A 17,732-nucleotide genomic window follows, 5' to 3' on the forward strand; every position below is an offset into this window, starting at 1 on the left:
AGGACCGCACAGAAATGTGCCCCCTCCCCTGTCCCATGTAGTTGACATGCATACACAAAGGTATGGACTTACTCATAGGCTTTTCAAGCTAAAACAAGCAATCCCTTGTCTAAATGCACTTTTTCTCACACTAGGAATCCAACAATGGGATGACAGTGTAGCTAGCTACAAGCTTGTAATCATCTAGTGAAGCAAACAACAATTACCTGAATTGGAAATGTACTGTAATGTAGTTTGTGTGTCCTCACTTTCTTGAATCATTCTCTCCCCATTCTACTCATCTGTGGTGAACTTACCATTAGGCAGAAGAGGCATTTGCCTCAGGCCTCACATCATCAAGGGACATAATACAAAAAATTATACTGGTAGTAATTTTTTTACATTTAATTTCTCTGCTGTAACTAAGACATGTCTGTGGAAAAGCAGTTCAAGTAACATCTTGTCAGAAAGAGGGCGTTTTAACAAGACTTTAGTAGCTGTCAGAGAGGTCTCCTTTTTGTTGTCCCCTGACAGGCCGAGGTAGTACATTTCACCTTATTATCACGGACTCAAACACGCACATGGTAGTTTGCATGATTTATGTCCTGTATGTGTTAACGTGTTCTGGTGTCATACTGTGACAGACAAATAAGGTTTTGTTGATTGAGATGATGTGTGAACACTGCATTGTGTTACTGGGGTATTTTGAAGCGCAGAGAAACCCATACAAAAAAAAAAAATCTGAAATGTTTCCCCATTGAAACAAAGGAATTGAAGGACTTTAAGAAATATATGTGTCCATTATATGTCATGTTTCCATTTGAGCTGATAAAATAAATAATTTGAGTCTGGGAGCCAGGGCTCCCCAATTCATTTTGAACCAGTCAGGTTAGTTGTGGTTCACCATTTTTGCACTTCCATAAGGGAGAGCATTCACAGCCTCCACAAACTTGACCATTTCAATTTCACAGTTTCAATTAGCATTCACAGCCTCCACTTGTGTACTCTGTGTGTTGATCTTCTGTGGCTTAGGTCAGGACCACAGGAGAGTCAGTCAGCTCTAAATGCTCTTTGGGGTCATCACACCACAGATCCCAGATCCCACCGCTCCACCAAATGACGTTCTCCCCACAGCACAGTGGTAACAGGGAACACTGGGGCTAAACATGAAGGACGGTGACCAACAAGTACGGTCCGTAAAAAATTACCCAGACAGATAAGAGCGCTCTCGTGCCAGTTTTGCGAAACCCGGAGCGTCAGCAAAGCCGGACGCTAATCTCTGGAACTCGCGCGGGGCTCTCTCTAACTCTGTGCTGTGTGTGGAAGCACCAAGGGGAGGGAATCGGCGTCTGTTTCTTCTCAGCTCCCCCAGAACAGAACAGAAACCTCTTTATGGGCCGTCCATTGGAAGGGGTTGATGGCAGAAAGTTGGCCGTCAGACAAGGCTGGTTGTCTGTAGGCGTTTACTGGAAACAGAGGAAGCAACAAGGCCTGTGTTGGGTTGGGGCAGGTTGGCTCCAATACAGAGGGGTATAAATGAGAGACTGAGGTGAATCCAGGCCTTTCCAAGAACGCTAACATCTCAGACCCACCTTTCAGACCCACAACCAGCCTCAGACAGACAGCCTGTCATCCCTGTGGATTTCAGTGATTTAGAGATGAGTATAGCCAAATCCACAGATTTTACAGGAAGAAATATCAGTATTTTAACCGTTTTTTACCTCGTGCTCTTGGCACATATCAGAATTTACTATCCTTGAGATACAGGACTATGTGTTTTAAATCCAAAGTCCTAGTTGTATCTAATATGAATTATTATCATTATAACTAATGGATGTTAAAACATCTTTGTGTATACTAGCTTATTTAGGATTTTTCAAAGCCAGAGCATTTTGGTAGTTTTTTGTATGTTGCCTGCCTGCCCTGCAACTCATCAGTTGAGCAGACTCAAGTCTTGTACTCTGAGCCCCCAACCCCACCATCCCCACTCTCCCCTATCCTCCCCCATCTCACTGTCCCACCCTCTCCCACTCTCCCCCACCCTCTCCCATCCTCCCCCACCTCACTGCCCCACCCTCTCCCACTCTCTCCTATCCTCCCCCACCTCACTGTCCCACCCTCTCCCACTCTCCCCCATCCTCCTCCACCTCACTGTCCCACCCTCTCCCACTCTCCCCTATCCTCCCCCACCTCACTGTCCCACCCTCTCCCACTCTCCCCTATCCTCCCCCACCTCACTGTCCCACCCTCTCCCACTCTCCCCTATCCTCCCCCACCTCACTGTCCCACCCTCTCCCACTCTCCCCCACCTCATTAGTGGTCATGTATACTAGCTTATTTAGGATTTTTCAAAGCCAGAGCATTTTGGTAGTTTTTTGTATGTTGCCTGCCTGCCCTGCAACTCATCAGTTGAGCAGACTCAAGTCTTGTACTCTGAGCCCCCAACCCCACCATCCCCACTCTCCCCTATCCTCCCCCATCTCACTGTCCCACCCTCTCCCACTCTCCCCCACCCTCTCCCATCCTCCCCCACCTCACTGCCCCACCCTCTCCCACTCTCTCCTATCCTCCCCCACCTCACTGTCCCACCCTCTCCCACTCTCCCCCACCCTCTCCCATCCTCCCCCACCTCACTGCCCCACCCTCTCCCACTCTCTCCTATCCTCCCCCACCTCACTGTCCCACCCTCTCCCACTCTCCCCCATCCTCCTCCACCTCACTGTCCCACCCTCTCCCACTCTCCCCTATCCTCCCCCACCTCACTGTCCCACCCTCTCCCACTCTCCCCTATCCTCCCCCACCTCACTGTCCCACCCTCTCCCACTCTCCCCCATCCTCCTCCACCTCACTGTCCCACCCTCTCCCACTCTCCCCTATCCTCCCCCACCTCACTGTCCCACCCTCTCCCACTCTCCCCCACCCTCTCCCATCCTCCCCCACCTCACTGCCCCACCCTCTCCCACTCTCTCCTATCCTCCCCCACCTCACTGTCCCACCCTCTCCCACTCTCCCCCATCCTCCTCCACCTCACTGTCCCACCCTCTCCCACTCTCCCCTATCCTCCTCCACCTCACTGTCCCACCCTCTCCCACTCTCCCCTATCCTCCCCCACCTCACTGTCCCACCCTCTCCCACTCTCCCCTATCCTCCCCCACCTCACTGTCCCACCCTCTCCCACTCTCCCCATCCTCCTCCACCTCACTGTCCCACCCTCTCCCCCTCCCCCCTATCCTCCCCCACCTCACTGTCCCACCCTCTCCCACTCTCTCCTATCCTCCCCCACCTCACTGTCCCACCCTCTCCCACTCTCCCCCATCCTCCTCCACCTCACTGTCCCACCCTCTCCCACTCTCCCCTATCCTCCCCCACCTCACTGTCCCACCCTCTCCCACTCTCCCCTATCCTCCCCCACCTCACTGTCCCACCCTCTCCCACTCTCCCACTCTCCTCCCCCACCTCACTGTCCCACCCTCTCCCACTCTCCCCTATCCTCCCCCACCTCACTGTCCCACCCTCACCCACTCTCCCCCACCTCATTAGTGGTCATTTCCTCCTGCTTGGAAAGTGACTGAAGACTAATGAAGTGTGAGGACGTGGTACTGCTTTGTTTAAAAACTACTCCTGACACATCGACTCCTCAGTTAGGAGGAGCAGCCTGCATGTCTCAATAACAACAGACAGACCGTGGAGGGTTGTGGATGAATTGCAGCATAAAAATGTGTGTCTTTTGGCTTCGAGCAAAATACATTCTAGTCTCTTGGCTTCTACCTTTCACTGTTATTTTTGCAAGAGAATAGAGTTGAACAAGTTCTTCATCTGAATGTAAGTACAGTAGCCTACAGAGCTCTTGAGTGGTGTCCGGCAGTCTTTCTTCCTCAGAGAAGTGGCAGTCACTCCCTGTTTCCAGGTGCTCTACTGTCTGGCCCACCACACATTGTGGTTTCAATTAGACCCATTTGAAAATGTAATAGCACAACAACCAGATTCACAGGAGGAGTAGCATGCCGCTTCAAAGAACTAGCTTTGCCAAAGACAGTTCAAAGAACTGTGCCAGCAGTCAGCAGACAGACTGTACTGTATTCAGTGTTCAATTCTGGCTTCAGGGGGCAGCTATCAAGAGTTACAGCAACCTGGCTGTGTATCTACAAGCAGACTTGCTAGTTAACTGCCAACAAATGACAAATATATATCCCACTGACGGTGACCTGTGGACTATATTACCTCTGACTCTGTCGATGGTTGTCTCTTTCACTCTCTATTTTTGACATTAACTAATTCTCCACCTCTTTTCTCTCTCGCCAGACCTCAAGGCCTAGCCAGCAGCCCAGTCATCTCAGACGGCATCTCTCTGATCCGTCTGTCCCCTCAGGCAGCAGGGACGGGGGAGTCCCCCTTCAGCCCCCCTCACCCCTACATCAACCACCACATGGAGCACTACCTCCGCTCCATGCACAGCAGCCCTACCCTATCCATGATCTCAGCTGCCCGTGGACTCAGCCCCGCAGAAGGTGAGACACACACGCACACAGACACGCATGCAATCTCCTGGCAGTTATAGGGGATCTTACTATAAGAGAGCATTAGAATAAATCAAAAATGGAAAATGTCCAGATAAAACTACATTTTCTACGTCAAATCACAGCCCATATCTGTTAGATTATGAATTATATTTATACAAATGCTAACGATAAGGCAGAAATATAGTTGGTTGATTTACAAACATATTTGTTTCAGCATTAAGGTGAGATGAGAGGAGCAGACTGTGTTTGAGGCACATAAGAATAGTATATAAGATAGTTGTCGCTATAAACACACGTCTTGCACACAACATCTCCCAGAACACACCTGGGTATATGTTGTTAAGTTGTTTACACACTACATTACCCACCATACTGTGATAATTAGTCTAACGCCTAATACACTCTGATACATTAAAACATTCTCCTTTCATCCTCTCATGTAATGGGATGTGTATGGGGTATATAGTGTGTGTGTTTGCATGTGTGTACGTGTGTGCGTGCTTGAATGTGTGTGTGTGTGTGTGTGTGTGTGAGAGAGATTGAGAGTGTATGTGTACACATGCACAGAATAGAATGTGTGTATAAGTGTGTGAACGAATGTTTGGGTATCGGACACCATGGAAATTAGCAAAGACAAACAAAGCCCATTTCCTTCCCCTGTACGGAGTTCATATGATGACAGGCCTGTCCTCACAAACCTGTTATGACAACAGGTTGAAGAGACTAGAGAGAGCCGCCTGAGAGGCTAAAAAGCTGAACAATAGAGCCGCCTGAGAGGACAAAAGGTTATCCACTACCCTCCACCATCTTTAGTGTGTCTGTCCTATTCACTACCCTCCACCATCTTTAGTGTGTCTGTCCTATCCACTACCCTCCACCATCTTTAGTGTGTCTGTCCTATCCACTACCCTCCACCATCTTTAGTGTGTCTGTCCTATCCACTACCCTCCACCATCTTTAGTGTGTCTGTCCTATCCACTACCCTCCACCATATTTAGTGTGTCTGTCCTATTCACTACCCTCCACCATCTTTAGTGTGTCTGTCCTATCCACTACCCTCCACCATCTTTAGTGTGTCTGTCCTATCCACTACCCTCCACCATCTTTAGTGTGTCTGTCCTATTCACTACCCTCCACCATCTTTAGTGTGTCTGTCCTATCCACTACCCTCCACCATCTTTAGTGTGTCTGTCCTATTCACTACCCTCCACCATCTTTAGTCTGTCTGTCCTATCCACTACCCTCCACCATCTTTAGTGTGTTTGTCCTATTCACTACCCTCCACCACCTTTAGTGTGTCTGTCCTATCCACTACCCTCCACCATCTTTAGTGTGTCTGTCCTATTCACTACCCTCCACCATCTTTAGTGTGTCTGTCCTATTCACTACCCTCCACCATCTTTAGTGTGTCTGTCCTATCCACTACCCTCCACCATCTTTAGTGTGTCTGTCCTATTCACTACCCTCCACCATCTTTAGTGTGTCTGTCCTATCCACTACCCTCCACCATCTTTAGTGTGTCTGTCCTATTCACTACCCTCCACCATCTTTAGTGTCTGTCCTATCCACTACCCTCCACCATCTTTAGTGTGTCTGTCCTATTCACTACCCTCCACCATCTTTAGTGTCTGTCCTATTCACTACCCTCCACCATCTTTAGTGTGTCTGTCCTATCCACTACCCTCCACCATCTTTAGTGTGTCTGTCCTATTCACTACCCTCCACCATCTTTAGTGTCTGTCCTATCCACTACCCTCCACCATCTTTAGTGTGTCTGTCCTATTCACTACCCTCCACCATCTTTAGTGTCTGTCCTATTCACTACCCTCCACCATCTTTAGTGTGTCTGTCCTATTCACTACCCTCCACCATCTTTAGTGTGTCTGTCCTATCCACTACCCTCCACCATCTTTAGTGAGTCTGTCCTATTCACTACCCTCCACCATCTTTAGTGTGTCTGTCCTATTCACTACCCTCCACCATCTTTAGTGTGTCTGTCCTATTCACTACCCTCCACCATCTTTAGTGTGTCTGTCCTATTCACTACCCTCCACCATCTTTAGTGTCTGTCCAGTCCACACAAAGCAGCTGTACTGGAAGTGGTTATGTGATCTGGCAGGCGAGGAGAGCTTCTCTGTGGGCCTCCTGTTCTCTTTTACTTTTTTTTTTTTAAACCATATTTCTCTGTTTCTTTTGTCTTTCATGAGATACAATCAGTTGTTTGCATGATTTCTAATTTATTTGTATATTTTTTGGTTGCTTTTTTTCGTACAGGTGATTTGCCCATAGTCTTTTTTTACGAGTTGTTCACATTCTGATATAGCAAGATTACATTTTTAAAAGGGTCAATGTCTATAAGCTCTTTCAGATGAAATTATTATGCAAAAAATTATATCAGACTTTGTTTTTTAAAGTATTTCAATCTTCTCCTTCCTATTTCTACTCGACTGAATATCACGTAAATTATACATCAATATGTTATTGGTCTTCATTTTGGTGTGGCCCGTGGCTTTGGTAACGCAGAGGAAAGGGGCTCAAACCTCCCCCCCCCCCCCCCTCTCTTTTCTCCCCAGTTTCACTAACTAACAGTAGAGACATTAAGCCCTTTGAGGGAGCTCAAACTACCCTTCTATCCCTCCACTCCCTCTCCTTTCTTCCTCCCTTTTCTAACAGTAGAGTATTGTGTGTATTGTTGTGTATTGTTAGATATTACTGCACTGTTGGAGCAAAGAACACAAGCATTTCGCTGCATCCGTAATAACGTCTGCTAAATACACTACCGTTCAAAAGTTTGGGGTCACTTAGAAATGTTCTTGTTTTTGAAAGATTAGCCTATCACAATATTATATATGATCACTTGTGAATGATGCCCAACTTTAGAAACTGGTTTTATTTTGTGACTTTTTCTAATCATAGTCGCACACCTCATGTAGCCTAGCCCATAGGACTATATGTTTTGATAAGGTTTGTATCACAACTAAATAGCTTCTTAAAATTAAGCACATGAATCCGCTTTACAAGGGGGTTAGAGCCTAACTGGCATATATAAGCAGCACGTGAGTTTAAAGTTTGGGGAAGAACATTTTCAACATAACAATGCACCTTTATAATAAAAGCATTACATGCATAATTGCATTTGCTGCCACTTTTGATAATGGTGTTTACCCGCTAATGGAACATTTGTACTTATAGCCTACTACCACTATAATGTGAAGAAATAGCCTAATAGTTTATCAACATTTTAAACTAAATGTTCTGATCTATTGTGTCAGCCACATTGCGTAAACAAATATTGGGGGATGCTAGTGGTTGTATTCATTTGGGATCTATTGCACCCCACAACTTTCCCAGACTATGTTTGGAATATTTATTTATTGCACAGAATAGAATAGCACTCAGGAAGAAGGTCACAACGCTGATCTCTGGGCCGCAAAAGGCATGTTTTTTTTTAGGGTGCATTCCGGCCTCAAAGGTGATACTGCCGTGAAATTCGAGGCATTATCAAGTGCTTGTCAAATTGTGAATGAGAGACTATTGAAGTGTGTACAACCTGCACACAAAAAACAAAGCAGAGCTCATGCCTTTCAAGCGACTATTTTTCAAATCATCTTTAGTCTCATCATGCAGCCTTACAATGTATTAAAAATCCAAACATATAGCCCAACGTTTGTAGAACAACTAAAGTTACATTAATAACTCTAAATTAAGCATATAGGAATACCTACTGTATTTCTTTGTTAAAAGGATTAGCCCCTTTTTAAAATTTTCGCCTAAAATGACATATCCAAATCTAACTGCCTGTAGCTGAAGCAAGGATATGCATATTCTTGGTACCATTTGAAAGGAAACACTTTGAAGTTTATGGAAATGTGAAAGGAACGTAGCAGAATATAACACAATAGATCTGGTAAAAGATAATACAAAGAAGAAGAAAAAACGTTATTTTTTATTTTTTTTGTACCATCATTTTTGAAACACAAGAGAAAGGCCATAATCTATTATTCCAGCTCAGGTGCAATTTGGATTTTGGCCACTAGATGGCATCAGTGTATGTGCAAAGTTTTAGACTGATCCAATGAACCATTGCATTTCTGTTCAAACTTTTGTGTCAAGACTGCTCAAATGTGCCTAATTTGTTTATTAATAACTTTTCATGTTCAAAATTGTGCACTCTTCTCAAACAATAGCATGGTATTCTTTCACTGTAACAGCTACTGTAAATTGGACAGTGCAGTTAGATTAAGAAGAATGTAATCTTTCTGCCAATATCAGATATGTCTATGTCCTGGGAAATTTTCTTATTACTTACAACCTCATGCTAATCGCATTAGCCTATGTTAGCTCAACTGTCCCGTGGAAGGGACACCGATCCCATGGAATTGGAATTGCTGCATGTGCACACTCCCTCAAATCGTCTGGAGAATTGTTTTTTTTTAAATTCAGCTTTGTTCAGTTGAATTCTTCATACTATAAAATAATATAAAATAATGCTATGGAATTCTAAGCAAATCTTGTCTGCTAAATGAACTAGTGTAGCCCACAGCCATATGGCATAGCCACATCAGGACCTAACATAAGGACAACTCAGAGTATGCTTTTCTTTTCTTCTGAAATAGAATACATTTTGTTCATATCATGCTTCTTTAGACCTGTTTAAAGTACATAATGGATTTATTGTGAAGGTGTAGGCTATATTACATGTATTTATTATACTTTTTAAAATGTAGATGTTCCAAAGGTCCGCATCAGTGGCTTGTAGGCTATGTGAGGAAGCCAGGACATGCTAAATGTGTTTATGTTAATAAACAGTCAATTACAATGAGACTGACAGTTATTTGCTTGACAATCACCGGCTGACGAAATTTTGTGACCGCCACAGCCCTATATGTGACCAATAAAATTTGATTTGATGATTTGAGACATTAGCCCCTGACATATCCACAGGGACAAACGGAGAGCAGGAAACAGGGGGAGGAGGCCACAGTAATGGCTTTAGCCCACAGTGGCTCGCTGTGAAGGAAAGGAAAGGAAGAAAAACAAATCCATCTCTCACTCTTATAGCTTGTGACACTTTTAAATGTGGGTTTACTGGGTGCAGGTGTTAACATGTTTTACATCAATATTACTGTGGTGCTCAAGGGTTTCCCTGCTACTCACTATGGTTAGCATTTATGGCTTTCTGTGTGTGTGTGTGTGTGTGTGTGTGCGTGCGTGCGTGCGTGCGTGCGTGCGTGCGTGCGTGCGTGCGTGCGTGCGTGCGTGTGTGTGAGCAGATAGTCTGTCACAGTTAATTTATGTACGAGACATGAGAAAAGCAGGAATGTGTTATCCCTTCTTTCTTTTTCTCCTTCTTTGTCTTCTTCCTTTACTCCCCAGGGTCATTCACACACCCCATCAAACCTCAGACTTCACCCATCGCTGACCAAAAGCCTTTTTGCCTCCAGGCATCTGCTGTAGCAAAGATCTTCAAACCTGTGAAGCAATGCACACTCTCTGTGTCTGTCTGTCTCTACGTCCTCTCATTTCCTCTCTCTCTCTCTCTCTCTCTCTCTCTCTCTCTCTCTCTCTCTCTCTCTCTCTCTCTCTGTCTGTGTCTGTGTCTGTGTCTCTGTCTCTCTTTGTCTATCTTTACCTCTCTCGCTGTCTGTCTGTTCCTGTGCCAGTCTTCCCTGTGTCAATTGTTGGTTAGTTAACAGGTGCCTCTCATCTCACCCGCTCTCTGTCCTACAGTGACCCATGAGCACCTGAAGGAGCGTGGTCTGTTCAGCCTGCCCCCTCCCCCTCCAGGGGCCAACCCTACACAGTACTACCACCTCATGGCCAGTGGCAGAAGCACCTACGGAGACCTCCTATTGCAGACCGGGGCGGCCGCGGCAGCAGCAGCCGCAGCAGCACACCTGCCCGACTACATCAGCTCTGTGGACGGTGAGTCCCCCTGAAATAGTAAAGCACACCCACCAGGGTTGTATCGCAAATGACACCCGATTCTCTAGATCAGGGGTAAGAAACCCTGGTCCTGGAGTGCAACAACCACTGCAGGATTCTTTCCCGACCAGACACCAAACCTGACTACACCAATCACCTCACCAACCTAAATTCTTCACCTGGTCTCACATGTCTAAAGCGACGCTAAACGACCAGGGTTTCCTACACGTTATAGTGCACTACTTTGGACTCACCTCACTGCTAGTTGTATCATATATTCAAAAAATATTTTACCTTTATTTAACTTGGCAAGTCAGTTAAGAACAAATTCTTATTTACAATGACAGCCTACCCCGGCCAAACCCTAACCCGGACGACACTGGGCCAATTGTGCGCCGCCCTATGGGACTCCCGATCACAGCCTGTTGTGAAACAGCCTGGAATTGAACCAGGGTCTGTAGTGATGACTCTAGCACTGAGATGCAGTGCCTTATACCACTGTGCCACTCAGGAGCCCCTTATAAACTGGGTGGTTCGAGCCCTAAATGCTGATTGGCTGAACGCCGTGGTATATCAGACTGCATTCTACGCGTATGACAAAACATTTATTTTTACTGCTCTAATTACATTGGTAAACAGTTTATAATAGCAATAAGGCTCCTCTGGGGTTTGTGATACTGTATACAGTGCATTCGGAAAGTAGTCAGACCCCTTGACTTTTTCCACATTTTGTTACGTTACAGCTTCATTCTAAAACAGATGACATTTATAACTTTTTTTTTCATAATTCTACACACAATACCCCATCATTTTTTCATAATTCTACACACAATACCCCATCATTTTTTCATAATTCTACACACAATACCCCATAATGACAGAACCAAAACAGGTTTTTAGACATTTTTGCAAATGTATTACAAATATAATAACACATTTACATAAGTATTCAGACCCTTTACTCAGTACTTTGTTGAAGCACCTTTGGCAGTGATTACAGCCTTGCGTCTTTGAGTCTTGGTGGTTCCAAACTGTGGGACCTTATATAGACAGGTATGTGCCTTTCCAAATCACGTCCAATCACTTGAATGTACCACAGGTGGACTCCAATCAAGTTGTAGAAACATCTCAAGGATGATCAATGGAAACAGGATGCATCTGAGCTCAATTATGATTTTTAGCTGTGGTATATTGGCCATATACCACACCCCCTCGTGCCTTATTGCTTAGTTATCCATATACCACACTACTAAATACTAACAGCTTAGTTATCCATATACCACACTACTAAATACTAACAGCTTAGTTATCCATATACCACACTACTAAATACTAACAGCTTAGTTATCCATATACCACACTACTAAATACAAACAGCTTAGTTATCCATATACCACACTACTAAATACAAACAGCTTAGTTATCCATATACCACACTACTAAATACTAACAGCTTAGTTATCCATATACCACACTACTAAATACAAACAGCTTAGTTATCCATATACCACACTACTAAATACTAACAGCTTAGTTATCCATATACCACACTACTAAATACAAACAGCTTAGTTATCCATATACCACACTACTAAATACTAACAGCTTAGTTATCCATATACCACACTACTAAATACAAACAGCTTAGTTATCCATATACCACACTACTAAATACAAACAGCTTAGTTATCCATATACCACACTACTAAATACTAACAGCTTAGTTATCCATATACCACACTACTAAATACAAACAGCTTAGTTATCCATATACCACACTACTAAATACAAACAGCTTAGTTATCCATATACCACACTACTAAATACTAACAGCTTAGTTATCCATATACCACACTACTAAATACAAACAGCTTAGTTATCCATATACCACACTACTAAATACTAACAGCTTAGTTATCCATATACCACACTACTAAATACTAACAGCTTAGTTATCCATATACCACACTACTAAATACAAACAGCTTAGTTATCCATATACCACACTACTAAATACTAACAGCTTAGTTATCCATATACCACACTACTAAATACAAACAGCTTAGTTATCCATATACCACACTACTAAATACAAACAGCTTAGTTATCCATATACCACACTACTAAATACTAACAGCTTAGTTATCCATATACCACACTACTAAATACAAACAGCTTAGTTATCCATATACCACACTACTAAATACAAACAGCTTAGTTATCCATATACCACACTACTAAATACTAACAGCTTAGTTATCCATATACCACACTACTAAATACTAACAGCTTAGTTATCCATATACCACACTACTAAATACAAACAGCTTAGTTATCCATATACCACACTACTAAATACAAACAGCCTAGTTATCCATATACCACACTACTAAATACTAACAGCTTAGTTATCCATATACCACACTACTAAATACAAACAGCTTAGTTATCCATATACCACACTACTAAATACTAACAGCTTAGTTATCCATATACCACACTACTAAATACAAACAGCTTAGTTATCCATATACCACACTACTAAATACTAACAGCTTAGTTATCCATATACCACACTACTAAATACTAACAGCTTAGTTATCCATATACCACACTACTAAATACTAACAGCTTAGTTATCCATATACCACACTACTAAATACAAACAGCTTAGTTATCCATATACCACACTACTAAATACTAACAGCTTAGTTATCCATATACCACACTACTAAATACTAACAGCTTAGTTATCCATATACCACACTACTAAATACTAACAGCTTAGTTATCCATATACCACACTACTAAATACAAACAGCTTAGTTATCCATATACCACACTACTAAATACAAACAGCTTAGTTATCCATATACCACACTACTAAATACTAACAGCTTAGTTATCCATATACCACACTACTAAATACTAACAGCTTAGTTATCCATATACCACACTACTAAATACAAACAGCTTAGTTATCCATATACCACACTACTAAATACAAACAGCTTAGTTATCCATATACCACACTACTAAATATAAACAGCTTAGTTATCCATATACCACACTACTAAATACTAACAGCTTAGTTATCCATATACCACACTACTAAATACAAACAGCTTAGTTATCCATATACCACACTACTAAATACTAACAGCTTAGTTATCCATATACCACACTACTAAATACAAACAGCTTAGTTATCCATATACCACACTACTAAATACTAACAGCTTAGTTATCCATATACCACACTACTAAATACTAACAGCTTAGTTATCCATATACCACACTACTAAATACAAACAGCTTAGTTATCCATATACCACACTACTAAATACTAACAGCTTAGTTATCCATATACCACACTACTAAATACAAACAGCTTAGTTATCCATATACCACACTACTAAATACTAACAGCTTAGTTATCCATATACCACACTACTAAATACTAACAGCTTAGTTATCCATATACCACACTACTAAATACAAACAGCTTAGTTATCCATATACCACACTACTAAATACAAACAGCTTAGTTATCCATATACCACACTACTAAATATAAACAGCTTAGTTATCCATATACCACACTACTAAATACTAACAGCTTAGTTATCCATATACCACACTACTAAATACAAACAGCTTAGTTATCCATATACCACACTACTAAATACTAACAGCTTAGTTATCCATATACCACACTACTAAATACAAACAGCTTAGTTATCCATATACCACACTACTAAATACTAACAGCTTAGTTATCCATATACCACACTACTAAATACTAACAGCTTAGTTATCCATATACCACACTACTAAATACAAACAGCTTAGTTATCCATATACCACACTACTAAATACTAACAGCTTAGTTATCCATATACCACACTACTAAATACTAACAGCCTTGTCGCCCTTTGTGCTGATCTCCAGGTATGTGGATGTGGTGCTGTGCTTTTCATAGATGCCTTTTCTTCTTGTGGTTTTCTGTGTGTAAGACTTCCCCACATCAAAGTGAGAGTCGTGGGGTCTTATATAAACACAGAAAGGCCTGAGGCTGGGGACTCGTAAAAACCCCTACTGTTCTCCCAGCACAGGCTTCTTATTCACACAGCCAGTCATATGGTCTTTTAGGTGTGTTACACTGTTATCAGTAACATCCTGTAAATTCACAGCGGTAACCTTAAAAGGGCAATCATGGAGAGAGGGGGGGGCAGTGGATGTACTATATTGCAGGCAGCAGCAGATGCCAGAGCTTCTATATCTGTCTCTTCTCTTTCTCAGTCAGTGTTATGGCAGGTATACTGTAAATCTGTGGTTCCTGCTCTGCTCTCTACAGCTAATGGCAAGGACAGAGGCTAGATGCAGGCAGGGGTCATTCAGTGACAGTGTGACAGAAGAGAAGTGGCGAACAACCCTGCTTTTCACAGAAGTCAGACATATGGTGAGGGACCTAAACCTTGCTGCCAGTCTGTTTCACTCGCCTGTTATTGCATTGTTATTGGACCCAGAACTACAGATGTAGGATCTTAATTTGATCACCCTGTTGCAGGATAACTTTCCTTCAATTTAAAACGTATAGTGTATTTGAGGTTTAAAAGGTTTCTGAAGTTTGTAATTTTCACTTTGACATTTCAGACTTGATTTTCCCTTACACAAAAAGGTATCAACCCTACAAAAATGTCTATTAATTATAATCCACATAATAATTCACATTTCCTGTTTCTGCAGGATTATTTTCCTGCTGTACCAAACTGACTCAAATTAATATCCTACATCTGTATGAGCAGAGTGATAGTAAGTAAGGCCTAACATTGCTGCAAGTACCTGGACCAAGACTTTTGGATTCGACTTAAGTTAAATGAACCCAGGAACCTTCCAGTAAGCTGTATGAAAGGGCAATATAGTGCTGAGTGGAAAACTAAACTAAACTGTCCATGAAAGTAAGCCTTTCGATGCCTTTTGACAATCAAAGAAATGGAGACGCTGCCTGCCAGGCACAGACTCCCGGTGTAGTATCCATATCACTTTCATCCTGCCTCAACCCACCCAAGGAAAATGAGCGAGAGCGAGCCATCTAACAGTGTTTCCACCTCATCTGTCACGCTCCCGGTCCACCCTGCGTGACGCTTACGCATCAATCCTCACACGCACACGCTAGGAAAACGGGACCGCCGTTGAAATTAACCTTAAATTACCCCTAAATCCCATAATCAAACATGAAGAGGGAGGGAGGGTGGAGAACGGACGGCTAGTTTGGGGCATAGATGTTGTTGCCTTCCCCTTCCACTACTCCGTCCCTCCATTCCTCCATCCACTTCTCTCTCCCGGTGTGACCGCCACTGCTGCTGGCTGCCCACAGTTGTTTGGGGAGGCTGTTTTCTCAGACACCCACAGACACCGACTCACACAGCACAGCACTGGGCCTTCTCCTTCTCCTCGCCGGGTTTGATGTGGTCAACGTCCGGGCACTCTTGGGCCTGGGGCTCTCTGTTAGTGCGGTTAGCGAGGCTAGCAGCTCCACACACACAGCCTCTGTATTGACCCAGCCAGCCATCTAATGGCTCAGGGGCTCAGCAGACAGCCTGGCGAATAAAGAGACTCATTTAACAGCAGAGAGGGCGATACATATGCATCGAGACCCCAACGTTTGTTTTGGAAGCTTTGCTCTGATAAAATAAAATAAAATTTATATGCTTATTTCAAAATCAGTTTATGCTCTAATAAACCCATTGGACCTACCACATAGGGCAGAGTCCTCAGTGAACCCAAAGTAAAAGTATGGCTGGTTATTTTCCCTACCAGTTATTCCTATTAGTACTGCAGACATGAGAGAGTTGGCTTAGAGGTTTAAGGTTGAACTAGAAAATAGTGATCGTTGTTAATAAAAGAGAGAAATGTGTTTATGGAAAATTCTGCCGTGCCGGTGAGTAGAGTAAAGTTTTAAGACAGTCTGGTATCCTCGTATCGCCATAGAGCTAAATGTATGGATTTACTGTCAATTGTACAGCTTGCCATTAAGCAGACCTATAAACCAGACACTCTCTCTGTCTTTTTCTCAGGAACATGGTTAAATTACACTAAACATGTCACCCTGATGCTGTCCAGTCCAGTCTACCAGAGCTAACTGCTCAGGAAAGACCATGCAACCCTGTCTCCATGCATGGTACTGTATTCTATACGTTGGCAATTGTATACTGTGTACAACAATTGATGAGAACAGTCAATAATCTGAACAATAATCTGTGTGAGCATCCTTTAACATTTTTGGGTCCCTTTGTTAAGGGTGAAGGGGAGTAGCTAAGTAAGTAGTAATGCTTTCTCTAAGAACACATTATGGGCCCTGGTCAAAAGTAGTGCACTATACAGTATTGGGGAGCCATTTGGGACGCAGACAGTAGCTTTCTGCTCCTCTCCTCCGCCTACTGTGTGACTGACTGAGACATGGGTGCCATGTAGTCTACATGCAGTCTGCTTTGACAGGCCTACAAACAAACACCAGCAGATCCTGCCTGCCGTCGGTCGGCCGGTTAGTGTGGGCCGTGCCGAAACGCTCTCCTTCACTGCCGTGCCAAATGCGTGTCCATGCCAATGGCGTGCTCTGACACGTTCATGTGACGGGCGGGCCGACACGCAGGCTGAAAGAACAGTCTCCGCTAAAACAACAAAGACCAATTTCCCCCTCTAGTAGCAGACACTTCCAGCACACCAGGCAGAGGCCAGTTGGGCCTTGTTCCCTAAAGCCCCTTGTAAACCTAAAGTAAATCTATTGCACGTGACATGTTATGTTATGAGTGATCTCTGATAGATAAAGGGGAAGAGATGGGCCCCTGGGTGGATGAACACGCAAATAAATACATCTGTCAGTACATCTGTCAGTAACTAACCGCAGGCTTCGACAACACAGCCTAATGCAAACACAGCACACAGCGTATCACTGGGAAAATATGCTGTTACACAGTCTGATAGTGGGCCAAACCAAGGGGGGATAATATGCTGTTACACATCCTGATGGTGGGCCAAACCAAGGGGGGATAATATGCTGTTACACAGCCTGATGGTGTGCCAAACCAAGGGGGGATATTATGCTGTTACACAGCCTGATGGTGGGCCAAACCAAGGGGGGATAATATGCTGTTACACAGCCTGATGGTGGGCCAAACCAAGGGGGAATATTATGCTGTTACACAGCCTGATGGTGGACCAAACCAAGGGGGGATATTATGCTGCTACACAGCCTGATGGTGGACCAAACCAAGGGGGGATAATATGCTGCTACACAGCCTGATG

The 17,732-nt window shown here is 43.5% G+C and overlaps 1 protein-coding gene across 1 annotated transcript in view; it reads left to right on the forward strand.

The window, feature by feature from the left end:
• LOC120063931 (zinc finger protein GLI2-like) overlaps nucleotides 1-17,732 on the forward strand; it is a 101,188-nt gene that overhangs the window by 54,673 nt on the left and 28,783 nt on the right. The window contains exons 6-7 of the mRNA XM_039014241.1: nucleotides 4,282-4,487; nucleotides 10,230-10,424. Coding sequence (XP_038870169.1) covers nucleotides 4,282-4,487; nucleotides 10,230-10,424 — 401 coding nt within the window. The remainder of the gene's footprint in view (nucleotides 1-4,281; nucleotides 4,488-10,229; nucleotides 10,425-17,732) is intronic.

The sequence above is a fragment of the Salvelinus namaycush genome, chromosome 19, assembly GCF_016432855.1.
Source record: "Salvelinus namaycush isolate Seneca chromosome 19, SaNama_1.0, whole genome shotgun sequence".
Taxonomy (NCBI): domain Eukaryota; kingdom Metazoa; phylum Chordata; class Actinopteri; order Salmoniformes; family Salmonidae; genus Salvelinus; species Salvelinus namaycush.